General features: G+C 39.3%; 2 protein-coding genes across 4 annotated transcripts in view; one reads left to right on the plus strand and one right to left on the minus strand.

Moving 5' to 3' along the window:
- Nucleotides 1–27,966, plus strand: part of LOC131689640 (eukaryotic translation initiation factor 5B) — a 409,123-nt gene that overhangs the window by 306,183 nt on the left and 74,974 nt on the right. The gene's annotated exons all lie outside the window — the stretch shown is intronic.
- The window catches only part of LOC131689643 (uncharacterized), a 290,463-nt gene continuing 278,850 nt past the window's right edge, over nt 16,354–27,966 (minus strand). For 2 of the 3 annotated variants that reach the window (XM_058974880.1, XM_058974879.1), the window contains exons 2-4: nt 16,855–17,019; nt 16,627–16,785; nt 16,354–16,557 (exon numbers count right to left, since the gene is read on the minus strand). In XM_058974880.1, the coding sequence (XP_058830863.1) occupies nt 16,393–16,557; nt 16,627–16,785; nt 16,855–17,013 (483 nt within the window). In that variant the 5' untranslated portion in view covers nt 17,014–17,019 and the 3' untranslated portion in view covers nt 16,354–16,392. Of the gene's footprint in view, nt 16,558–16,626; nt 16,786–16,854; nt 17,020–17,081; nt 17,744–27,966 lie in introns of those variants that run through there. The other variant, XM_058974878.1, reaches the window with a different exon arrangement.

The following is a 27,966-nucleotide window of genomic DNA, read 5'->3' on the forward strand; positions in this document are numbered from 1 at the left end:
GTAGTCTAATTTAAATTTGATGATACTGCTTGAAAAATTTTGATGAATATGGATTATTGCTTATTTTCAGTTGTGAAGTAATTCAAACAAAATAACTTGTAACGTGACAGATCAAAAATTCAAAAAAGTTTTGTGGATCACACCAACAGCATGCATACAATGTCTAACCTGCATTTTTTCTTACTACTTTGAGTCTACTTTTTGAAACTGTATTGTGATAATTTTAAAGTTTTATTAATTTTTAAGAAAACACAGTTTATCTTATGTAACGTGACAGATTTTTTCTGCTGTAAAGCAATTCTATCAAGTTTGATTCAATTGCGTCAATATTGGTAACCATCTTTGATTCTGATGAAACCTTTTACGTTTCATGTATATGGGAGACTAAGTATTTTTCAATATTAAACAAACAATTTTTATTCAAGAGTAATATTTAAAAAGGGCGTATGAGATCTTGAATGCACTACGTTCAATATATATTGTTCGAAAATCGTCATTTATGCAGCAATATTATATGATAGCGAGTTCTAGGGAATTAATTCTTCTGTGTGAATATTTTTTGGTGAAATTTTTCAAAAAAAAAATTAAAAAGATGTTAAAAATATAAATATATTGCTAAAAAAACAAAAAAAAAATTAAAAATGCAATTACAGAAAAACAATGTTTTATTTTGTTAACGAAAGCCTGTAAACTGATGAAATTATAATTGCACTATTAGAAAGTTATTAGTAAGAAAACATTTTTAACTTCAAGCATTCTTCTAAATTTCTTAGTATTTGCCAGTCATAAATATAATTTTCTTATACAATATTAATACTAAATATAATTTCGAAGCAAAATGCTCTTAAGAAATTTTTTTTGAAATATTTTGATTTTTTTTAAACAAAAATATCTAGTAGTGAAAATACACCTTTTTAATAAATTGCTCACAAATACCAAACGCAAAAAACATAACATGTTTAAAATTTAATTGCAAATAAAGAAACTTTAAAATATAATTGCATCATAGAGAAAATAACAATAAAAAGTTTTAACATATTTCAATAATTTTTTTAATTTTGAATTTTTATTTAATTTTTTTTTTCAAATAATTTAGTTATAGAATGTATTTCAAAATGGGTTTTCAATTCAAAATGCTCACGAAAAATTATCCTTCAAAATGCAGATGTTTTAAGTTATTTTTGATTTTCTTTCGACATAATATGTTACTACGTGAAATTACGACCTTTTCAAAAGTTTTTCACGTTTGTTCATCAAAACCAATATTGTTTTTCAAAATAAACATGAAATTTCCCGTTAATACTCAGTTCCTAGATTAAGGACGATTTGTGTACGATTGTCTTGATATCCTTGCTTCAATGAAAATGCATAACTGTAACGTGACAGATTCTGGTTGTAACGTGACAGATCATTGAGAATACTCCATAAAATCGAAAACAAAGTTTTTCTTCAGGAAAACTATATTTCAAACTCTTCCTTACTTTCTAAGGTTCAACTTAAAACTGTTTTCATGCAAATTTGGGGGCCAACGGAACAGACTTTTTCTATTTAGTGGGGTAACCTCCAAACTAACTGCGAAAATTGTGTAACGTGACAGACGTATCAAAATGACAATAAAGTGAAAACGGTTCATGATAGAAAAAAACTTTCTGTAGAAAAAATGTGCGGTTTAGTGACCTTAATAATGGGCAGTTGTGATAGAATACGGTTTTATTGTTTTTGCTGACTTATCTTATGAAATATGCGTAAAAATGTAACGTGACAGACAGAAGCCTTGACCATATACGGTTGTGGATTTTTTAAAGCGATTTTTCTAACCCGAAAAAGAGGCTAATGATACTAACGTTAAAACTTTTATAATTAAAAGAAATTTATTGGAATATGTAGGTAATAATAATTTTATTAACTTTATTAATTCCAATAATTTTTTTTAGTTTTATTAGGTTGCATTAACTTTTCGTTTGTTCATTTTATTAATTTTATTCGTTTAATTCGTTTTATTAGTCTATTTCATTTATGTATTTTATTAAATTTTGATAGTTTTACTCTATCTTCACTTCATCCATTTTGTGTATTTTGTGGATTTCATATTTCAATTGACGATTTAACTGATTTTCTGTAATTTAAGACATTATTCACCCCATGTGTAACTGGATACGTAATTAATGAATAAGCAAACTGATATGCATAAAACCTGTTTTAATCCACCTAGTGGTGCAATTGTGCCTTTCTCATTTGTCCAAACTACGATTCCATGGCCGGTTATGTTTATTATAATGGTGGAAATGTATATTACATATTCAGTACAATTTGCACATCCATACAATGGATCGACAGCCACGAAAAAATGTGTCCAAGTTAAAAAAAGTCTATTTTTGTCAAAAAATTTGTTTTCTAGTTGACATCCAATCTCTACGTTTCGTACATTTCAAAGACATATGGCATCAAAAATAAAAATTCGATCCTGACATTTTTTTTTTACTCCCCCCTTTGAGCATTTTTCAGTTCCTTTTTATATGGAATCAAGAACCGTCGTAGGTGGCCAATGTGCTCAAAGTGACTTTGGTTAGTCATTTTTGATCTAGACTCCCAAATCCAGGTGATTTTGCACCCATTTTAATAAGTTTTGCATCATTTTGATATCTTGGTGGTTCCAATTTATATGGGAATTTGCTGTGTGTCCGCACTCTTCAACCCATAACTCCGTAACCGGTAGTCCAATCAATTCAAAATTTAATAGCATCTGATGGGAAGGTTGTACCTTTCATTTGAAACTTAGCTTGTGCGAATCGGTTTGGCCATCTCTGAGAAACAGAGGAGACATTATTTTTCCACACACACAGACATTTTCCGATCTCGACGAACGAAGAAAATTTCTAACAAAATAAATGTAGCTTAAACAAATTTTGTGGTAAGTAAAACCACCGAACAACCATCAAAATAGTTCTAATGAAACCAAGTTCAAGTTGCTTCTCAAGAACCACAAATTAGATCGAAACCAAACAACTTCATTAGTTGTAACCCCGCGCGCAGTATGACTAGATCTGAATCCAAACCCAACGAAAACACTATAATTTTCCACTTCCCACTGCAATCATTCGTTAACGAACCCAAAACCTTGAGAGATGATCACACCCTTATGTACACACAGCCCCAGCCAATGCAATCAAATAAATCATTTAGTGGTTCATTATTCCATGCTCGATTTTTCTCCTGCCGGCCGTGTCGGCGGTCGCCAGCCGAATCGTTTGCGTTTCCGCTTAGATGCTCCGGTCCGGCACCGGCTCCGGAAAGACCAATTAAAGCCCAAAAGAAACGATAGCCATACTCGCGTGCACATGAAGACGAGAATCGAACCCGAAAATTAGAGATAATTATTGATTCATCTACCCTGCGTGTATCACTTTTATCTCATCCTCATCTTTAAGAACTGTAACAAAGAGCTACACATTGGTTCCACTGCAGCGCAGCGACGCTGGTAGCCGCTACCGACTTACAAGCTGTCGCCGGATATGTTCAATCCTTCCAGTCGTCCAGACATAGAGTTGAGTGTGAGTAGTGGATCTGGCGGAACAAAGTACCTTAGTCATTCGAGAACGAATTGTAAATTGTTTACGAATTAATTCTGGGAAGTCTTGAATGGGCGGCTTCGCCATTGTTGAGCTGTGTGTTCTACCAATCAATTGTTCGTTTCGGTTTACTTGAGGCATCGTAGAGTACGTAGCACACTTGTGCTGGATCAATGTTGGGACAACAAAACTCAAAATGGTTTTGCAGCTAGTAGAGAGAGTAACGCAAGGTTTTTTCATTATTATTTGTAATTTGTTATTGGCCATCTTTTAAATTCAGAGTGCCTAAAGTCCTAAAGTCTTTGTCAATTTGACACCTAAAGTCAGGAATTGAGTCAAGTTAAATCTATTGACTAGAAGCAAAGACTACTGCGTTGCATCAAGTCTCCAGAATGACACGCCCTACTTTGATATTTTCCCTTTCACGCGACACGTTCATGCCGTCATACCTCATTAACAAATCAAAACATTTTAACAAAACTTTTAACTTGTTTTTATTTCGGCCCCTTTTTCACCGGACAGACTTTTTCTAGATCATCGCTCTGCTTAATTTGAAACGTTGCTTCATTCATGAGATGTTACGATAAACCGTGCCGGTCTCGAGACTCGTGTGATATCCCCTCCTCCACCCCTCTTGCTCCACCATCACCACAATGCTTTCCCGTTCTGTTGAGAACAAGCTTCCTTCTTTCCACACAAGTGGCGGTCAGACAGAACTATGGCCTATCTCTCCGTGTCTGAGTTGCGACCTGTGGCTGGTTGGATGGTTGGAAGCGCCGAAAAACGCTTCGCTCCATCCTGCCATCCATCCGAACCGAGGCAAAACGCCAAACGGAAGCGTATTATAGTTAATTTGGATGTTCCTGTTTTTTTCGTTGGGCCGAAATTTCAGCAATCACTACTGATCGTGGCTGATTGTGAGAGTCGGCGAAGGGTGTTTGCTAGCCGGCTGCCGGCCGTTGCGTTGCCGTGTCTTCGGGTTTTTGGCTCGGTTCGTTGTACCGGAGCCTCCAGCTTTTCAGATCCGGCTGTAGAGGAAGGAAGTTGTAATATGGATTAACTTCTAATTAATACTTCAACCACAGCAGTTGGTACGTAGAACCTTAGGTTGTCGGTTGGTGGAATCGAACAGAGGATTAGGTCCGTCGGGTATTATTGCGAGTAGTATCTATTTTCACTAGGGCACTGTATTGACGCCATAGCCTGCAAAAATGAATGGAAAAATTCCACATTTATCTAACATACAAATTTTGTGCTCACTTCGATTGAACTTTTTACATTCTATGGTAACATGGGCAACTTTGAAAAAAAAAAAACATAAATGCCATAACACTTTGAAATTACGTGTAGTTCGAAAAAGGAGCATTCCAGAATATGATTTATTGCATAATATCAGGTGATTTCATAACACAACTCTATGACGTCTTGCACTCAAGGAGGCACGGATGGCGTATGAAACTTTTTGAAGAAAATAGCCGAAATGCACCATTTTGTAACAGAAATCCTTAATTTTTTGTGGCGCATTTCTCAAAAATGTTTTTAAATTATTAAAAATTTATCAATTTCATTATAGAATAATGTTTTCTTGTATATTTTTGTAATGCCTACGACGTACTTTTCAATATCCTTTCCTACCCTTATCAATATTTCGGAAGAAACAGTATGTAGAGTGCATTGTACTGAACGCAACTGCATCATGTTTGCACTAATCAGTTGGAAAAATGTGCATCAATTTTTTATAAAATTTTGGAGTACGCATGATTTATATAAGTAAAGCAAAACCTAATTTTCAGAAAATCTTTCGAAAGCGACGTGAAAAAAGTAAAATTTCCCAGCTTATTTCAAACTGAACCGTCAATATAGGACGTCTAAGAGACTCAATCGAAAACTGAGAGGTTTTAATTATAGGTCCCGCGTGTTCGTTTTGTACCAATCGTTGCTTGGGTTTTGAACGAGCAACATATGGTATCAGGAATTCCACGATTTTTCAAAAAAAAACCGGCGGTTTAACTAAAATTATGATCCAAATTTATTTATTCATGGTTTCATGGTCTACACGAAACTCTGAATGAGGAAAATCAGATAAAAGATTCTTCAAATGCGCATGAAAACCTCATTCTCTTTTATCTTTTGACAAACACATTTTGCAATACATTTCATTACATTATATTATAATAGGAGAACCCGGGGCTATCAAGACCATGGGGGTAATTCAGTCCCCTCGATTTCTCAGAAAATCGTAAGACTTTCTGACTGTCGTACATACTTGTGGAACCGCTATTCTAAAACATTAATTTTCAAAGTTGAATGTCATTCTTTAATTTTTTTTAGAAAGGAAGTACAACGTCTTTTACTTTTTGTCATCCTCGAAACAAAAATCTGTGGTAAAAGAAAGAAATTAAAGTGAAAAAATAACAACTAAGTGTATTGGAAAGCTTGAGGCTATGCAATGATTTTTGTTTGGGTAAAAACACAGATGTTTTCAAGACGTTCACCACTTTTGTGCGAAATGAGCATACAGGGCTATTAAGCGGGTTCTCTTCAAAAAAAAATTCAAAAAATATGTTGGTAAAATGTTTTTTGATCCGTGAATTAGTTTCATCGCTCTGGTCTTCACATTAATTCTATAGGTGGCAGTAATATTTATTGGTGTGTTCACAAGTTGCCGGTATGGCCTAACCAACAAATTTAGTGATTTCATGAAAGTAGGCAGAGTAGGGTTGTCGAAGACAAATGGGAGGATTGATATTTATAAATATTTCTTTTTTTAGTCCGCCATTTCGGATCCGCCATTTTGATTTTGTCAAATTTGACCATAAATTTGTGTTCAGCGTCCCCAAAAACCCATATACACAAAGTTTCATTAAAATTGATAAATATTTTACTTTTTTAGTTCGCCATATTGGATTCGCCATTTTTAAATTTCCAAATCTAACCTCAAATTCGTGTTTGGTGATCTTTGAAACCTATACATTCACTTATTCTTAGACAAAAAGATTGACTAACTTAAATTGTACACGAAAAACTGTTTTCAAACTTTGACACGCGTTTTCTGCAAACAAGATTTTTCGTATCTGCGGGCATTCTCGTTGTTGAACCATTCAACAAATCAAATTCGCGTTTTGTCCGCCTAAATGAAGACAACATTCTATGGCACTGTAATTTACACAATCTTGATCATTAACGATTTTTTACAGCCAGCCAAAGTGAAAAAAATCATGCGAAAAAAATATAAAGTTACAAGTTTTAACCCTTACATACGTAATGTTGTTTTGAATCAACATTGCGAAAATCGTCTCAAAAGTATCGTAGTAACGTATTGAAACTTTGAGACATTTTTTACAAAATTTGAAAAAAAAAATTGATTTGCGCCTTTAAGTGGCCGCCATTTTGTTTCTATAACGAATTTCGGTATGTTTTTTAGGTTGGGCGCCTCTATGGAATGTAATCTTCAAGATCGTTTTGGTTTTCCGTTTGTTGACGACGAATTACGACCTGTATCGTGCTCGCAGATGAGGTCGTGTTTCAAAACACCTTTTACTGAATCCGCCATTTTTGGACGCCATTTTTGACACGTTACGCTCGAAAATTTTGCGTTTATAGATGAAACCCTAATAAAGTCTAAGTCAGCTTACTTTTTTTTAAAAAAAACTATCAAACATTAGGTACTTTTGGCACAATTATATGAGTACCCCCTTAAGACTCCCTATTCCATCAATCACCGTTCAGTGGCTTGCGGCTGCGCACACGATTGCATACGTCGCAGCAAAGAAAGTACACGATGCGCCAATCGACAGCTGTGACTAGGCAGATTATTTTTTTAACGCAATTTATTTTTATTTATTTTTTTGCTTCTTAAGGGGTTTCTCCAATACATAATTCTATTGTAAGAAAGACAGCCGGATTTACCCCGTAGAGGGGTCAAAGTACTCCTACATTGTAAAATGATCGTCGCCTAGCACTACCATGGAGTGGTGCACATGGATGTTTATTGCTCCAAAATGTAACTGATGGTTTTAAACTAATAATTAGGACCGTTTACCCATAAATTATTACATATTCTGAATAGCCAGGGTTTTCCTATATTCATTCATCATATTTACTTATTTTATTAATTTAATTTTTTTCGTATATTTTTTAAGTCTTGTTGAATTAAGAATTTTATCCGTTTGATCCATTTCATTCATCCTATTCATTTTAGTCATAATGTTCATATTATTCATTTTATTCGATTTACTCATTTTGTTCAATTAATTCGTTTTATTCATTGTAATTTTTCAATTCGTTTAATTTTTTGTTTTATTCAATTCATCCATTTAATTAATTTCATTCCTTATATTCATTTATTATTTTTATTCATTTCATTCATATAGGTTATTTTCATAAATTTTCTTAATTTTAATAATGATATAAATTTTGTTAAGTTCATAAATTTTATTACTTTTGTTTATCATATTAATTTTATTCAGGTAACGCATTTTTTCACTACATTAATTTCGTTTATTTTGTTTGTTTTATTAGTTTACTTCGACCCATCCATTGAATTCAATTCATTCATATTGTCCATTTAAGTATTTTATGAATTTTTATGATTTTATTGATTATAATTATAATTATGCATTTTCTAAATTTTACTAGATTCATTATTTTATTTACTATATTAATTGAATTAATCTAATTTATTTCAATAATTACTGTATTTTATTCATTGTATTCATATTATTTATTTTTCTAATTATATTCATTTTATCCATTTTATTTATCTTCTTTTTTGAGTTCATACAATTTTTTTAAATACTGCTCAGTCATTTCTTTCATTTGATTTAACTCAATTCCTTTTTCATTAATTTTCTATCGTTTTTGAACAATTTTTCGTAAGCTGAACTAATTTGATTTATTTATTAATTTAATCTAAATTAATCATTCTACTCATTTTACAAATTTGATAAACTTTTGATAACTCACTCGTTATGCGACGCTCGAACCGATCGGTTTATCATTTCCGTCCGTGCGCACTGGGCAATAGGTCCGTGCAAAAATGACTTCCCCTGACAGTGGTTCATCTCAAGGTAAGATGGATGTCGAAGCAAAATTGGCTCCCCGGCTCAAGGTTTATCCATGCTCGGCCATCGGGGCTTACGTGATCTTCTTCCGGGCCAAAGAAAAAAAGTGTTTGAATCAATTGCAGATTTCTCGGGTTCTGACGGAACGATATTCGGTCTGGTAAGCTTCAAGTGGTGGTTTGAAACAGGCAAAAAAATGCTGGCTACGGGCCCTTTACAAAAGAGTATAAAGTATACATATCAACTAATCGGGTTGAAGTCTGCGGGGTTGCCTCCGATTCGAGTGTTTAACACTTGCGGTTGGCTGTTTTAAAGACTCCATGCTCCAGTCAGTGAAGATACCGGAGTGCAACTGTTTGCATACAGGATTAGTCGCAGTTGACGGAAAGACGATATATGTCAAATCAGACTCTTTTCGGGTGACCTTCGTTTCCCATTATTTTAGCAATAAGGTTCGTTGCGGGAAATATGGAGGGAATCATGTGGATGGTTCCTGTGGAAGGGATGCTGAAAAGTGCGTCTACTGTGGCGGAATCCCACTTGATCTCCCGACATGCCCCACTAAAGGGACCAGAAAAAATGACCCATATCGGCCCACCCCTGAGTTGGTTCCTAGTCCCACCAGGAGTACTTGCTCTAAATTTGAAGCAAATCGGACAAGTCTAGCTACCGGACCAACATATCTGAAGTTTGTGTGAGATTTTTCGACAATTTACATGGAGAAAACCCACTAGCTCGCATTTTCGCCGCTAGGTGGCACAGTATGTATCGTATCATCGCTGTAAGTGAGAATACGAAAGATAATTTAATCGTCTACAACTTTATCGAAGGCTGCTAGTCAATCCGGTTTGTTAGAAGAAGTTGTTAAAATTTAGCGAAGTGATCTCTGCAGTTTTACATGGGGCCTAGCAGTGCATGATTGTGTATCAGTACTAGATTCCAACGAACTAACCATTTTTGTGAAATAATGGTTGAATTTAGCTGAATCGTATATTTGGAAGAATTGTAGCATATAGTACGAGTTATGTTTTGGTTAGAAAATTTTAGTTCCAACTGTGACCGCATAGATGATGCCAACACTAACTTTTCAACGGAGAGAGATAGAAATTAGGTGTCTTCTACAAAGTTGTAGAGCGGGCCTTTTGCAGTAATTCTTCCGAACATTCCGATATTCTATCTCTCTTCTATGAAAAGTTAGTGTTGGCGCTCTCTATGCGGTCACAGCTGGAACTAAAATTTTCTAACATAACTCATACATACATAACTCGTATTATGTACTACAATTCTTCCAAATATACTATTCACCTAAATCTAACCATTATTTGACAAAAAATATTAGGTCGTTGGAATCTAGTACTGATACATGATCATGCACTTCTAGGCCCCATGCAAAACTAATTCAGAAATCACTTCGCCAAAAGTTTAATAACTTCTTCTAACAAAGCCGGCTTGACTAGCAGTCTTCTACAAAGTTGTAGACAATTAAATTATCTTTCTGATTTTCACTTACTGTGATAATACGATGCATACAGTGCTACCCAGCGATGAAAAAACGAACTAGTGGATTTTCTCCATGTAAATTGTCGAAAAATCCCATACAACTTCAGGAACGTTGATCCGGTAGGTAGACTTGTCCGATTTGCTTCAAATTTAGAGTAAGTACTCCTGGTGGGACTAGGAACTCAACTCAGGGGTGGGCCGATTGAGTTTTCAAATATTCATTATTTTTCTGGGCAGTCTAATACCCCACGTACAAATAGCGCGAAGAGAAACTGCAACGTTTCCTTCAGAGACGTTCTAAGCGATCTTTCGCAGAAATGGTAAAGATAGCTACACCATCGGAACATACGAACTTGTCTACTCTTGAAGTCAACTGTGATGAACCCCAAGAAGGAACATCTGCGCCTAGAAACAATAGAAAAAGTGGAAACTTCTATTTTCGTAAGTTTTGTTGGAAAGGCCAGAAGGTGTCTCTTCAAGGTCATCCAAAAATAACTGCTCGAGAAAGTACTGGTGAAAAACCGAAGCAAGTCGCTCCCGGTCTCAGAAACGTGAGCTCAGAAAAGGGGTTCCCAGCACATCCTGGGACATTGCCCCCCCCCCCCTCCTCCATATCTCAGTCAGAGAAAGAAACCAGTAATGGCCTAATAAATCTCTCTGACATTGTGGACCGCATTTTAACAGATTTTAATATCTCTGACCCTCTTAAAAGCATCGGGATAAGCTTTCTTCCCGTGGTAGAAACATTATTGATGCAGTTCACTGCAAAAAGGCCCCTCCCTTCAGCGATTGTATCCTTCGATGGCTAATTCATCGAAAATCGAAAACGCGGCTTATTTCAGATATACATCTCAACTTTCACGATTTTAATATTATTCGTCTAGATCGCGAAGACTCTCACGGAGGAGTACTTTTGGGGATCAAAAGTGCTTTTCTTTTAATCGAATCGACCTCCCCTAGACATCAGGCAATGCAGTTGTCGCTTGCCAAACCAGAATTAAAGGCAAAGACATTTGCGTTGCTTCTACCTATATCCCCCTTAGAGCCTCAGTTGGACACCGACGGCTTTGCGATATTGTGGAACTCTTCCCCGCACCGAGGATAGTTTTAGGCGATCTCAACTCCCACAGTACCCTTATCTACCTCACCGCTTGAGCTTTGTGACAACTTCAATATGGCCACTATGAACACAGATAAAATGATATGGATTCCGACAGTGTGATTCCAGCCTCCGACCACAACTCGTATCGACCGATTGCAATGCTGTCCTGTATCCTAAAGAAAATGATCACTTTTCGCCTCGACAATTGGTTCGAAGTAATTGGCTTACTGTCAACAAATTGGCTTTCGCAAACTGCCCCATTTATTTTTTCACAATATTTACAGAAGTGCCCTCTTCTGCCTGCACCGTACGCTATCGATGACAAAGTTCATTCATTCATTCATTTATTTAGTTCAACGTCAATTTCATGATAACACTGAATCAACAATTTGCCTCCACAATACTCGATTTGTAGCTGCAGCTCTCCAACGTCGGTTACGCCCAAAACTCGCCAAATCATGTTCCACCTGGTCCGCCCATCGTGCTCTCTGCACTCCTCGCCTTCTTGTACCAACCGGATCATTAGCGAACACCATCTTTGCAGGATTGTTGTCCGGCATTCTTGCAACATGCCCTGCCCACCGTATCCTTCCAGCTTTGGCCACCTTTTGGATACTGGGTTCGCCATAGAGTGCAGCGAGCTCGTGGTTCATCCTTCGCCGCCACACACCGTTCTCCTGCACACCGCCGAAGATCGTCCTCAGAACCCGTCGCTCGAAAACTTCTAGCGCTTGCAGGTTCTCCTCGAGCATGGTCCAAGTCTCGTGCCCGTAGAGAACCACCGGTCTTATAAGCATTTTGTACATGGTGCATTTGGTGCGGGGGTGAATCTTTCTTGACCGCTGCTTCTTCTGGAGCCCATAGTAGGCCCGACTTCCACTGATGATGCGTCTTCGGATTTCACGGCTCACGTTATTGTCAGCCGTTAACAAGGATCCTAGGTAGACAAAATCCGCCACTACCTCGAAGGTATCCCCGTCGATCGTAACGCTGTTTCCTAGCCGGATCCTGTCGTTTACGGTTCCGCCTACCAGCATATACTTTGTTTTGGACGCACTTACCACCAGTCCGACCTTCGCTGCTTCGCGTTTCAGGCGGGTGTACAGTAGGGTGGGGCATTGTTATATGGGAAAACGTAATCATAGCCACATCAACCGAGCACAGCACTTTTTTGGTACCTTTTGGGGACCCAAACAACTGTGCAAAATTTGGGGTCGATTGGTGTTGACCCGGCGTGGCGCATTGCGTTTGAAATTTGTATGGAGATTAGTATGAGAAAACTTACATTTTTGCATTTTCAATTCTACAGACTACAATTCTTCTTGTAGTATGTCAGCAAATAGATAGAAGTATAGTCCAGGATATGCCAAACAACTTTGCCGAAGGATGTATGGTGTTAGAATGTCTCTAAGCTAAGTTATAGCTGTTCAAAGTTCGATACATCGAATTAAATGCTAAAAATCGTTTTTATTGCCAACACTGCGGGTGTACCAATGGCATTTCATATAGCATTCCAAAATAACATTATATATTTTACATTTACCACATTGGTATGTTTGGATGAATTATTCAAAAACCTTAGCTCAATTTCATGAGGTAGTAGGTACACTTCTATCTATTTGTTGGCATACTACAGGAAGAATTGTAGTCTGTATAATTAAAAATGCAAAAATGTAGGTTTTCCCATACTAAACTCCATACAAATTTCAAACGCAATGCGCTACGCCAGGTCAACACCAATCAACCCCAAATTTTGCACAGTTGTTTGGGACCCCAAAAGGAACCAAAAAAGTGCTGTGCTGAAAAAACGATTATTTTGCCCCACCCTAGTGTACAGGTCTGTCACCGTTCCAAATGTTCGGGCGATAATGTCAGCTCGTCGCATCACATCCTCCAGAGCGATGTTGAATAGTAGACACCATCACCTTGTCTCAGTCCCTGTCGAGTTTCGAATGGACTGGAAAGTTCATCCGAAATCTTTACGCTGTTTTCTACACCGTCCATCGTTGCTTTGATTAGTCTAGTCAGCTTCCCGGGAAAGCTGTTTTCGTCCATAATTTTCCATAGCTCTACGCGGTCGATATTGTCGTATGCCGCCTTGAAGTCGATGAACAGGTGATGCGTTGGGACCTGGTATTCACGGCATTTCTGGAGGATTTGCCGAACGGTGAAGATATGGTCCGTTGTCGACCGGCCATCGATGAAGCCGGCTTGATAACTTCCAACGAATTCATTTACTTTAGGGGATAGACGACGGAAGATGATCTTTGATAGCACTTTGTAGGCGGCATTCAAAATGATGATCGCTCGGAAGTTCACTCACTCCAAATGGTCGCCTTTCTTGTGAATGAGGCAGATCACCCCTTCTTTCCACTCCTCCGGTAGCTGTTCGGTTTCCCAAATCCTGACTACTAACCGGTGCAGACAAGTGGCCTACTTCTCTGGGCCCAACTTGATGAGTTCTGCTGCGATACCATCTTTGCCGCTGCTTTAGTGTTCTTGAGCTGTTGGATGGCATCCTTAACTTCCCTCAACGTGGGAGTTGGTTCATTCCCGTTCTCAACTGCACTGACGTAGTCAAATCCTCCGTTGCCTTGGTCATCTGTACACAGAAAAAAATATTTTGTAATTCTAAGTTTATTTTCATGCACATATTTGGAGCATGAATATAAATGTAAAATTAAGTTCCACCGTGCTTTCTTCAACTAATTTTATTATAATTTTACACGTGGATTGAAAATTACAGTTTCTTTAAACGGAAAACCAATGCACATCAATGTATTTTTACTTGAATACTGCAGTAAAATGAATGACATGTAATATTACACGAATGAAAGTGTAAAATTGTATGCTGTTTGATGCTCCAATGGATTTCAACGTAATTTTCCATCAAATTTTTGTTTCAATCGTTGTATGTTTACATTCGTATTGATTTACATGTGGTTTAAATTTCATTATTTTTTGGTGTGTACCTACATTCTCCTCGTTGTTAAGGTGCTCGTCGAAGTGCTGCTTCCACCTTTCGATCACCTCACGGTTGTCCGTCAGCAGGCTCCCGTCTTTATCCCTACATATTTCGGCTTGCGGCACGAAGCCTTTGCGGGATGCGTTGAGCTTCTGGTAGAACTTCCCTGTATCTTGAGAACAGCACAGCAGTTTCATTTCCTCGCACTCCGCTTCTTCCAGGCGGCGTTTTTTCTCCCGGAAGAGGCGTGTCTGCTGCCTCCGCTTCTGTTTGTATCGTGCCACATTCTGTCGGGTTCCATGCCGTAGCATGACCGCTTGCGCTGCATTCTTCTCCTCCAAAACCGCTCTGCACTCCTCGTCGAACCAATCGTTCCGTCGTCTCCATTCCTCGTACCCGACAATGTCCTCAGCTACGTTGTTGATGGCTGTTTTTACTGTTCTCCAGCAGTCCTCTAGAGGGGCCACGTCGAGCTCTCCCTCGTCCGGTAACGCTGCCGATGACAAAGTTATAAATAATTATACTACAAGAAATTTTGAAAAACGTGCCAACTCTCCAAAATGTAATGGTCGTGAGATAAAGCGTGTTGTTTGTGGGAGGGTTCCAAAACATATTTTTATAATCATTTCTTGAAAACGGTATATAATACATTTTTATACGTATTTATATTATTCGCTTTTTCTCAACACCTATACATTTTGGGGAGTTTGCATGTTTAGCAAGTTTTCTCGTAGTAAAATTTTTATAACTTTGCCATTAACATCATGACTATCTCAAGAAATTATTTTTCTATCTCACTTTTAGGTGAATTAATCACAATTCAGTATACATCAAAAGAATAGGGCGTCCATTCCAAACAGTTTTCCAAGCACACCAATTCACTAACATCACTTCCTAAAGCACAATTAACCCATTCATGCCCATGTTGCTTGTGGACAACAACATTTTTAAACAAGTAAGGCAAATAAATGTGTCTATTGCCTTTCATTTGAATATTAATAGTTACAAGTATCAGCTCTAGAACTTAAGTTATTTCAATTCTTCTGATTGGATTGCGATGGAGCAGTGCTGCCAGGGACAGTTTACGTTGACAACGGAAAATGATTTTTTCATATATCTTCGTTATGTTGCAATATCATTAAAAACTGACAAAACTTATCAATTTAGACTGTCTTTGGCTACTTTTTCCACACAAGTGGACTATTGTAAATATTCTAGGAAAATTGTATTGAGCATTGAAAGGTAAAAATGGAGCAGCTTCTAGCACTGCGAGGGAAGCACCTATCTTTATGAAAAAAGGATTTTCGTCTTTCTTGACCCCACCGCTTACAAGGAAAAATAGTTTTGAAACTGTAAATGCACTAGAAAAAAGTTGGGCATGAAAGGGTTAATGAAGCGCACGTTTTGATAGCATTGCAACCACTGTGTGATGGTTTGAAAGCGACTTCAAGGTGACACGAACCATCTTTGTCGTATGAGTTGCCAATCACGGAACCTACAGCACAAACACCACCCGCGCAACTCGGTGTGGTATCGATCCGCATCTACGTACTACGAAATCGTCTGGAGGGACTCCTGCCGGTTCCAGGAGGAGGACCAACCCGGTGTCTCCGTTCATTATGTCTCCTGATGCAAGCCGTCTGAGTCTGTCATTGATGCCGTTGATCTCTCGTTTGCCTGAAGGTGAAAGTTAATATTTCTTCCCCTATCATAATTGTCCAACCTGTTTCTGATACCCAGTTGTAGAAATTCACCCACTCCTGAATATTTCCCCAAAGTATATTGGCTCTCCTTGTGTTATTCTACTTTTAATTGCTGTTTAAATAATGTCGTTGAAAATGCTTATCTTTGTACTTCTACTCAGAAAAATAGGTCTAATTGACCCCCCAGTCTTATTAAAAAATTGTGTGGACCCTTTTGTATATAAAAATGCAGCTTCAAGATAGCTGTAAAATTTTCTTAGTTTTGCTTTGAAAAAATAAAAATATTTAAATGTGTAATGCCCTTGTGTTGAGAAATTCAAGATGTAAAACAAAGAAATTGGTACCTTCAAGCTAACGCAAACGTGCCTTATCAAATAAACGATCTGAATAAAAAAGTTATCCCTACACATTCTCAAACTTCGTCTTTTAAGTTTTTATTAGTATCAAAGCATTTATTCAATACGGCTTGTTATCAATATTTCATTGTTGGTTAGTCTACATCTAGTATTGAAACTTTGTACATTACACACTCATTTTCCTGTATTCCATGTTTTGTGAATGTAAATTTAAAAAAAAACTTCCAATCTCCAGCCAGCTCAGAAGGTATAGATACCACCACATTCCCCAACGGATGCCTGTGGAAGGTTTCGTTGTGCTGAAATGAATGTCGTTATAATTGCATTCTTGCCAACTCATGTATCTACGTCGATATTAAAGCACTCACACCGGCCGGATAAGGACAGTTGGTTTTGTTCAAAGCCTTGGTAAGCACATACCACGACTCCAGGGGACTCAACCACACTTTACATATATCCGGAATGAATCTTGACATAATTCCTGTTCTCCATTCTCCTCGCTCGAAGCGCTCCGTTGAGAAGGAAACCTGGAACAAGAGCAAGAAAGTTCTCGATTGCAATGTTAGCTATGATTTGATTACACACACACGCGTTACCATAACGGGACTGTAGAAATCTCTGACGAAGCTGAATGTTCCATCCATTACTAATTCGTCATTTTCATCGGGAGAAATATTCGCCGTACCCTTGTCAATTCTGAGCAGCGGCAGTCCATTTTCACATTGCTTGTAATTCTCATGAACGTCTAAGGTCATACGAGTCTGGAAATGATGCGTGTAAATTTAAATTGCATTTTAAAATTTTGAACGGGAAATTAACTTACTTCAAGATGTGATATATTTAGTATAATAAGAACTAACAAAATGCAAACTATTTGAAAGGACATGATGCCCCCGCCAGTACTACTAAGATACTATTAGGTGTGCCGTTGCTAAATTGGACATTTTATACCAACACTCCGATATGAGCAGCACGCCACGCAAGTGCTAACGGAAATTGTAGATTTTTCTGATATGAACCTAGAAGGGTCGGATCGGTGTACTGTCTATTATCTAAATCACTAACGACTAATTTGGAAAACACCTTGCTTGGTACGAATCTGTAACTACTTCATTCAGAAGGAGAACATTGTTTAAAACCATATTTGCGCGCAAAAAAAATGTTAGCGGCTCTAGAAACCCTGGGTTAATATTTAGTGCGATCCAAGCCCAATCAATATGGATATTAACATTCATTAAATCACTTATCTACACTAGTAGTCCTTTGAAGTGTCACTGATCATAATCTGCCTAATTCTTGTTAAATAAGATTATCTATTTTTTTTGTAGCGAGAATACAGGAATAAAGTTCTACCTCGTCTTTCGCATATTTTTCTTAATTTAAATTTCATTTGACCATTTTTGTTCAATAACTTTAAAACATTTTCAATGAACCATTGTTTCATGAAGATTTGATTCCAATAATGGTAGATTTATAATTTATTGTGTATTTTTTCGTCTTATAAAAATAAGTGCAATATCTGCTCGTTATATCACCAGCGCCTCCCTAACCACCGGACAGATTTGCGTTCAGGTTGAAGATATTAAATTAAATTTTCTCACTCATTTCCAACAGCAGTTACAAATATTTTTCTTTTCTCTTTTTTTTTCTCTTTCAGGTATCTTCTTTCTTCAACACTACCGGTGCGGTTCCGCATTGCAAAATAAGCTACAATTGGCTCCATTTGACAGTTTCGGTAACGTAACAGGCGCGACAGATGTGCAACCCACTGCACACAACAATCGCGCTCTCGGATCGGGGCACGCAGATGGAGCGCAAACATTTGCATCACCAAATTCTACCAAATTAGCGTGGGCAAAATATCACCCCTCATTACAAATACACATTGAGGGTTTGCAACTTGATGCCGGGTATAGTTAGTGTGTAGCAACAACCACTTCCTACCCGTTCGGTCGGTCGGTCGATCGGTGAATGGATGGTGGTATCACATGTTTTGCGTGGAGCTATTCCCTCACGTAACCGTTATGCACCGAACACCATTTGATCCGTGGAAGGCGTTAAAAATGAAAACCCACGTTGTTGGTACCGGCGGGTTGTTGTTGTTGTTGTTGTTGTGGCAGTTGATCGTTGGTTGGCAGCCTCCGCATATTATGGCTCCGTTGTATACGTAAACAGCCATATCGATTATACCATGACATGGATATAGTAAGGAGAGCTATTTCTCGTAGCACTATCATATCACCTACTTAGAGCTTGCGGGTTACATTCCTTCTTGGGTCGGCGATGGCAACGGCTACGATGCTGTCTAGTCAGTAAGAAATGCTTTGCGGTTGACTTTGGTAGAAAAACGTCTTGGTACTACAATTCCATGATTTAATATGGTGCTTTTGTGATAGTGTTTATTTCCTGAAAAAGCTGTTTTAATCCACCTAGTGGTGCAATTGTGCCTTTTGTCCAAACTACGATTCCATGGTTGGTTATGTTCAATACAACGGTGGAAATGAATATTACATATTCAGTACGATTTGCACATACATACAATGGATCGACAGCCACGATCTTGAGATGCTATGTGTCGAAACTGAAACATCGCTTGAAACCAGCGGCGGATCAAGGAAGAGGATCCGGTGGGTCCGGATCCTGCCGAAAATTTTTAACTTGTTAAGAAATTTTAAACTAGTTTCAATTTTAAAGTAGCAACCCCTCATTGAATACTCCTACCTACGCCTAAATAAGTCAAAAAAATTATTAAGTTGGGATTAGGTTGATAATTTTTAGAGTGATTGCATAACCTTTGTGTATGAGAAAGGCAAAAAGGTGCCAAAGTGCAAAAAAGTCAATTTTAGTCGAAATTTTTTTTCGAGATTTCATCAAATCTCAACGTTTCATGCATTTCAAAGTCATTTGGCATCAAAAATGCAAATTCGATTTTGAAATTTTCCCTTACTTCCTCCTTTGTGAATTTTTCATTTTAGTTTATATGGGAATTTGCTGTGTGGACGCTCTCTTCAACCCGTAACTCTGGAACCGGAAGTCCAATCAATAAAAAAAATTCAATAGCAGCCGATGGGAAGGTTGTACCTTTCATTTGAGACTAAGTCCAAATCGGTCCAGCCATCTCTGAGAAACAGAGGTGACATTTTTTTCCACATACACACATACACACATACGCACACACATACATACATGGCTCCGCTAGCACATTCCGTATAAACGGGGTGGAGGCATGGATTGACGTAACATTTGCCAGCCCGAGTCTGATTCCAGGCATGGAATGGAGGGTAGACGAAGGCTACACCCATAGCGATCATTTAGCAATCCGCTTTAGGATAAACTATGGTGTGCAGCATCCGAGGGCGGGAGATCCCTGTCAGGTACGCGGGTGGAAGTCCAATCACTTCGACAGCGAAGCTTTCACCACGGCGCTGGAACTGGAGGCCAACACCGACTGTCTAAGCGGGGATGCGCTGGTAGCCGTTCTATCACGCGCGTGCGACGCCACTATGCCGAGAAAAACTCTGCCAAGAAACGGCAGATGCCCGGTATACTGGTGGAGTGCCGAGATTGCAGCTCTACGATCAGCCTGCCTCAGAGCTAGACGTAGGATGCAAAAAACCCACACCGAGGATGCAAGAAAGAACCGCCGTGAAGTGTTTCGAGCTGCGAAATTGACCCTTAACAAGGCCATTAAAAGCAGTAAGAGAGCGTGTTTCGACAACCTGTGTGAGAGTGCCAACGCGAATCCGTGGGGTGACGCCTGCAGAATCGTGATGGCCAAGACCAATCACCCCCATAACGGTCTCCGGACCGGTTAGCGACGATTATCGAAGTACTCTCTTCCCGTCTCGAGCCACAAGCCCCTGGCAACCTGCACTACGAGACATTGCGGGCACGGCCGAAATGGTGGCTCCGGTGACGAATGAAGAACTACTCGCAGTGGCTAGTTCCCTAGCAATGAACAAAGCTTCAGGGCCGGATGGAGTTCCAAACAGCGCTCTCAAGGCAGCGATAATAGCGAACCCGAACATGTTCAGGCTAGCTATGCAGAGATGCCTTGACGAGTGTCGTTTTCCCGATAGATGGAAAAGGCAGAAATTGGTGCTGTTGCCGAGGCCCGCGAAGCCGCCAGGTGACCCATCGGCGTACAGACCAATCTGTCTGATAGACACGACTGGCAAATTGCTTGAGAGGATTATCCTCAACAGGCTAACCCCGTACGCAGAAGGTACGGACGGCCTGTCAAGCAACCAGTTTGGCTTTCGGAAGAGTAAGTCCACAGTGGACGCTATCAACTCAGTGATAAAGACTGCCGAGATAGCGATCCAACGAAAAAGGCGAGGTATTCGATACTGTGCGTTAGTGACACTTGACGTGAAGAACGCATTCAACAGCGCAAGCTGGGATGCCATCGCGCTCACTTTACACCGGCTTAGCCTACCGGTGGGTCTGTACCGGATCTTGGAAAGCTACTTCCAGAACCGCGTACTGCTATACGAGACCGATACCGGTCAGAAAAGGGTTCCGATTACCGCCGGAGTCCCGCAGGGCTCGATCCTAGCCCGGTGCTATGGAACCTCATGTATGACGGGGTTCTGAGACTGAAGTTCCCTCCTGGGGTTTGCCGACGACGTAATCTAGGAGGTCTACGGAGAGTCAATCCCTGAGGTAGAACTAACTGCAGAACACGCGATCAACACGGTGGAGGAATGGATGAGCGCGAGAGGCCTGGAGCTCGCTCAGCATAAGACGGAGGTAGTTATCGTCAACAACCGCAAGTCGGCACAACATGCAGTTATTCATGTGGGAGAAGTCGTGGCCACCTCACAGCGGAGTCTGAAGTCTATCGGAGTCATTATAGACGACAAGCTGACCTTCGGCAGCCACGTCGACTGCAAGAGAGCGTCGACAGCTGTTTCGGCACTATCGAGGATGATGTCCAACAGCTCAAAGGTGTGCGCCAGTAGACGTAGGTTACTGGCAGGCGTTGCCGTATCTATCCTCTTGACCATGACGGGCCAAGAGCACTGAGGGTAACCAGTTACCTACAGAAACTGGAGCGCACCTACCGCGTGATGTGCCGCAGAGTGATATCTGCCTACCGCACGGTATCACACGATGCATCCTGCGTGTTAGCGAGCATGATGCCAGTCGGGCTGGTCATTCGGGAAGATGAGGAGTGCTTCGAGCTACGTGGAAATAGAGGAGCCCACGAGCGCACCAGGTGACCTCGGTCGCCAGATGGCAGCGTGAGTGGGATAACTCCTCGAAAGGTAGGTGGACCCACCGGCTGATACCTAACATATCGAGCTGGGTGGGTAGACCCCATGGGGAAATTCACTTCCATCTGACACAATTCCTGTCAGGCCATGGCTGCTTCCGACAGTGCCTGTACAGGTTCGGGCACGCGGAGGTCCCAGCCTGCCCTGACTGCCCAGGTGTAGACGAAACTGCCGAACACATACTGTTCGTATGTCCTCGTTTCGACGTCGAAAGAAGAGCAATGCTTGACGTCTGTGGCTGGGACACAACCCCTGATACCCTTATTCAGCAGATGTGTCAATCGGTGGAGAAGTGGAACGCAGTCTCGACTGAAACCACCCAGATTGCCTGTAGGCTACAGGTAATTTGGCGCACCGAGCAACAGACGACGGGTCTGCTGTGTCTGTTGATATTAATTAGAAATAAATAAATAAATAAACAGTATGAGAAGAATTTATATAACAGATGTTATATAAATTCTTCTCATACATATACGTAGAATTAAAAAAAACTTCGATTATGACACCATAAAAGAATATAAATTGAAAATGATATCAACGTCAGACCAAAATTAAAACAGATAATGAAATATCAATTAGTTCATCTTAATTTTTTTCAGTTGTTTCGATATATTTCCAGTTCTTTTGTATCAATTTCCCATATCAATTACAACTGATCAGCGTGTGCTGTTGAAATTTTCTTTGACTTTAAAAGCGGTCTAATTACCAGCAATTATCAAGCCCCCAATTACGTACAATTAATTCTCAAACGAACATATCTGAATAAAAAACTACCATCAGCATAACCATTGTGGTGCCACATTGTCACCTTGTCGTCCTCAGCCTTTCGTCTTCATCGTCATTCTTCTGCACTGTCTGTCTTTCCCTATGCAATAACCAGACGTTGGACACGGACCATCGCCGGATACTAGCATTGGAGAAAACACAAACAGCCATTATCGATTAACAATCATCAGAGAAGACAAATGGTTTTTGCAAAGCTTGCTACAAATTTCGGCCTGGACCGGAGAAAAATGTTATAATAAGCCCCGAACCCATCAGAATGCACACGTCCCGAAGGATAGGACGAAACGGGCAAATGGAACAAAGCAATGAATAAAACAACAACACACACACACAAACCGGAAGTTGTTTTGCAAAGAAACTCCATCCGCACCCATCAAGAGACTGTGTTTCTTTTTTCGCCATTGTCCAATTCTTGGTGCCGCGCCGGATGGCGAACAGCAAAGAAGAACTCCGGGGCCAGCGATAACAGCGCCGACCGACACCATCCAGAACAGAACAGAACAAAACACGCACGCCCGAACGATCTGCTGCCTGCCGGAGACTGTGTAATCAAAATTGATGGTCTCTTGGCTCCTGGCGGGATACCTGATGGTTATAATAATGGCAGCAAACACCGATCGGCAGCCGGATGACACGCCAGGGGAGAACATATGGTCGGAGATCGGTTATCGAGACACGGCGACAGCATCCGGTCAAGTAGAGCCCCGGCCGGATTGTCGAGAAGATCAGACCAGATTGGGCCAATGTACGTGTATACCTATCTACTGCTGATGTTGGGGTGCTTGCGGCTCTGTTCAATATCATCGTCGTTTTTTTTTGCTTTTTCACTCAGAAAGCAAACTTGGACCTATGTACATATACAGCTAACAATGACGCTGTCAGCTGAGAGCTCTGCCAAATGCATGCATCTCATTTTCACGGATGCATTACGTCGGCACCGGCCGTGCAGCAAATAGACTTGCAGCTTTCTATGAATGGATGCTCGATGATCCATTCACAGAAACCGAAATATATGTACGGCATACATTCACACCCGTAAATCATAGTAAAGCATTCCAGCTGCCGTTATTTTCATTTTATTTTTCACTTTCCTCTGTCTTGTCTCGGTCGATAATGCAAGTGAAAGGAAATAATAAGAGTATTGTCTATACAGTAGAGTAGGGTGACTGAAATATTTTCATCGTGTTCTTTTTCAAAGAGTGTAAAATGAATACAAATAAACTTGATCTGTTCGTTTTTACATTGACTTAACGCCTATTTCGTACAGTTTCAGATATCAGCATTCTATAAAAAAGCAATTGTGACAATTTGAAGACAAAAATTTTAAAAAAGAATCAGATTGTAATCAGCTAAATTGATAAGTAAAATAGCCAATCAACCTTTATTTAATTCATGTGTAAGTAGTTTTATTATGATGGATTATTTTCTACGTTCCATAACGTCCATAATTCAAAAATAAAATTCTATTTTGGACTGCAAATAGTAAGAATTATAAAAATTTGTCAAAAGTTGTTGTTAGGAAAACTTTTTTGTTAAAAGCTTCTCCATGATCCAAATACATTCAAAAAGCTTCTTTCATGTCTGTAAAACGATAAACATTAGACTTTTGACAATTAAAAACGAGGTAACGCGAATAACTTTTAAAAACGACATAATTACATGAATTAAGTGTTTTTGTTGGAACAAAATTCCAAATATCTCGAAAACTATCGCATTTTGGAAAATATTTGTTAAATGCATTTTGATTTAAAATGCTACTTAGAATTATATGCTATAATAAAACTACAGTTTTGTATGTCAATTAGCATGAAATTTAAAAAACTTGTATAAAGCTATTGTTCGAAAAACTTTTTTGCTGATAATTTCTCCATCATAAAATCACATTCAAAATGCTTCTTTTCTCAATAGGTTTTCGGTGACAAAATATATAAAAAAAAAAAATAAACGGTTTTTTGCAATTTGAATTTTTATCATAAATTTTTGTTTTTGTGAAAAATGACACAACATTTTTTTCAGTGTATATTTTTTTCGTGCAGAAGTATTCATTCCCTGTAACTCGTTTTCAGATAGTTTTACTGTATAAAATAGTGTAATCGAACAATAAAATTTTGAAATTATTGCGCGTAGAAACGTCTACGCCCTTTTGAAAAATTGCCCTTGTATCAGAATATTGCAATTGCTAGAGAAAATCATGGAGATTCATAAACCGAACACAAATGTGAAGTTTCGTTCGAATCGACGATGGTCATATTTTGCAGTCGGACGGCTTCTCATGGAATCCCTCTCCATTTATTGTGTTGCATCTCCCTTTGCTGTTTCTTTCTCTCCAACACTCAAAAACACACGAAATTATGCAAACGACCACACAGTTATGGAAGTGCTTTAGTACACGCGAATTTACAAACGTGCTAGCATACAAACGCCCACGCGATAAAAAGAACGCGTACAATAACATACAAACGCTCGAGCTTTTCACGATAATACAAATCCAGTCGTAAACGCGATCAATCACTCATACGTATACCCCCATGATCTCACAATTCATGATTTCGATTCATCCTTTCGATGTTTAAGTCAACGTGTTACGTGTTTACGAATTTATAAACGCGATCTCAAGCGCCAACATACAAACGCCCGGTTTCCCAAAATCATGAACCATACTCGTCCGGGAGTTCCCGCTCTAAAATAGCTCCACTTATATACACTGAATAATAAGTTTCAGGGCGCCATAGCTTGGGACTTCAGTGATAACAGGGAGCTCACGTTCTCAGAACGATGGCCTATGCGACCATTCAAAATCCCAATTACACGGTTATAAAGACGAAATCAAACACGCAAAATTAGTCACATGCTAACATCTGCGATATAAAAACATCCACGCGAACAATCACGTTAACCTAGAACCGCTTGCGCTTTTCGCGATAATACAAATCTGGTCAACATCTTCGAACATGCAATACGATCATCTGCACACACCTACGCACACGATTTCGCATACATGAAACGCCCTTGTCATCAAGTCAATATTTTGGCACTTACAAATTCATCATCGCGGTCTCCTGTGTGATTATATCATCGTCCGTTCCCACGTAATCGTTCTCGTCCGGAAGCCATCAGTTTCGTCTAGGGAAAAAAATCTCATTTTCAGCAGAAATCTTAGAGACCATGACCGGATACTCTACAGGGTGCGCCAGCTGGATGTATCCTTTTCAATATTACACAACTCCACAGTATTTTCAGCCGATTTTCACAAGTAAACCATTTTTTAGGATTTTTTATGCCATTTATTATAAACTAGGTTTAGAATACAACTTCGATTAAATGACCATTCCCGTTTAATACATAAAAACCAGCTCTTTTGCGAGCATCTAAATCACCAATTTTTGAGACGACGCGTCCTGGAAATTTGCTCTGCAAGAACTTGATTGTAGCGGCTGTGGTGTGGCAAGGTGTCCCGTCTTGTTGAAAATAGAAGTTTTTCAGACATTTTTCTGCATTTGTGGACAGACAAAGTGCGCCAAAATCCAACGGTAGCGTGCGCCTTCTCTCCCTCTTTGAAAAACTAAGGAACGATGATGGTTTTGCAGCACACTCCGGCCCACGATTTCAGCGCGTTCTTTTGGTGTAAATTGCTAAAATGGCACTAAATGACGTTTCAGAATTGTTTTTATCTGTCAAAATCGGCTGGAAAATGGAGGAGTTGTTCAATGTTGAAATTGGATACATCCAGATGGCGCACCCTGTAGTGGTATAGGGATACTAACTCCCTTTTAAATCTGTACCATAAAAATCGTGGATCGCGTGAACATACACGTGCATATGCAAACACATAGTTAGTTATACAAACGAATTTATACACGCGATGTTACACGAATACTACACACACTTATGAGATTGAACTTGTTAACATGCAAACGCTCGAGCTCTGCGCGATAATACAGCATTGGTCACAAACTCGAACATGCAATTGCGATTAGCCATGCAAACCTCCGTCCGTGATTTATTTTTTATTTATTTTCTCATTTTTCATCTGACCCGTGTTGGTCTACATGAAATTTAATGTTGTTGTTGTATGGGAAAAGCCCATTTCAAGGTTCACTTCAGAAGCAGACCTCAAATGCGCGTAAAACCTATAATCTTTTCGTACGTTTTTTCACCTGATTACAATGATCTCACATTATCAAATAACAAAATTACATACATGGTATACAGCATTACAATAACATAACAGAAATATTCTTGAAAATATCGCTAGAAACATAAAAATCAAACTAGTCATACACACTATTGAAAACATTACACATCGCCCTTATGGGTTCGTTCTGACCGTACTCGGTGCGCTGAAAGTCGAGTCTTAAAAAGTTACGTGATCTAAGGTTTCTGGGGGTACATTAATGTTGATTTGTGAGAGAATATGTGGGGCATCATTTGGCCAGTCAATATTTTCTCAACAAATATCGCTCTGAATGAATTTCGCCTTTTTGCCATAGTTTTCCATATCGAGCAGACGACGGCGATCGACGTATGGTGACAGCTCTGTTGGGTTACGCCACGGCAAAGTTCTAAGAGCAAATCGGATCTTGCTTGGACTGCTTCAATTCTGTTAGTCCAAATATTCGTATAAGCACACCAAATGACTGCGGAAACTTCCAGCACAGACCGAACAAGTGAAAAATATAGTACCCGCAGACAATATGGGTCAGTAAACTCGTTGGCGATTCTAATTATGAAGCCAAGGTTTCTATTTGCCTGCGCTATAACGTGAGAGTAATGGTTTCTGAATGTCAGTTCCGAGTCCAGGAGTACACAAAGGTCTCCGGTAACTGACACTTTAGCAATTGGTCGGCGATGTTGTAGCTTGGATTTTTTCTGCGCGTGAAAGATATTATAAAGCATTTGGCCCCACTGAGAGCCAACAAGTTGCGATTACACCAGTTATAGAAAGCATTTAAATGTCGCTGAAGTTCGATACAGTCCTCTATTGACCTCACAATGAGAAAGAGTTTAACATCATCAGCGTATATAAGTTTGCACCCTGGGGGTATAACGTAGCAAACGTCATTGAAAAATAAAGGGAAAAGCAATGGTCCGAGATTGCTCCCTTGAGGTACACCCGGCAAGTTGATGAAGCTATATGACACGTTACTTCCTAATTTCACAGTCAGAAAACGATCTACGAGATATGATTTAAGCCACCCCGTAAAATTAAATGGAGCCTCACGATCTTTGCCAGAAGAAGAGAGTGGCCTACACGATCAAAAGCAGCTTCAAGATCAGTGTATATAGTGTCTACTTGTGATCCATCTTCGATATTTTTGATGCAGTGCGATGAAAAATTGGATTAAATTGGTGGTTGTCGATCTACCTACAAAAAAGCCATGTTGGTCCTTCGATATGTATACTTTGATCTCACGAAAGAGCATATTTCCTACTACGATCTCAAACAACTTTGATCCACATCTTGCAGGCCACAATCCACCTGAGTTGAGTTAGCCGATTCATTTTTAAACACACTCGAGAAATGTTTTGCGAACAAGTTACAGATGCCGTTGGGAGTGTTAGACGTTTCATTTGCGAGAAACGTACTGGAAGGAAGCCCATTTTCTTTACGTTTTTCCATTTACAAAAGACCAAAACTGTTTT

This window comes from Topomyia yanbarensis, chromosome 3 (genome assembly GCF_030247195.1).
Source record: "Topomyia yanbarensis strain Yona2022 chromosome 3, ASM3024719v1, whole genome shotgun sequence".
Lineage (NCBI taxonomy): Eukaryota > Metazoa > Arthropoda > Insecta > Diptera > Culicidae > Topomyia > Topomyia yanbarensis.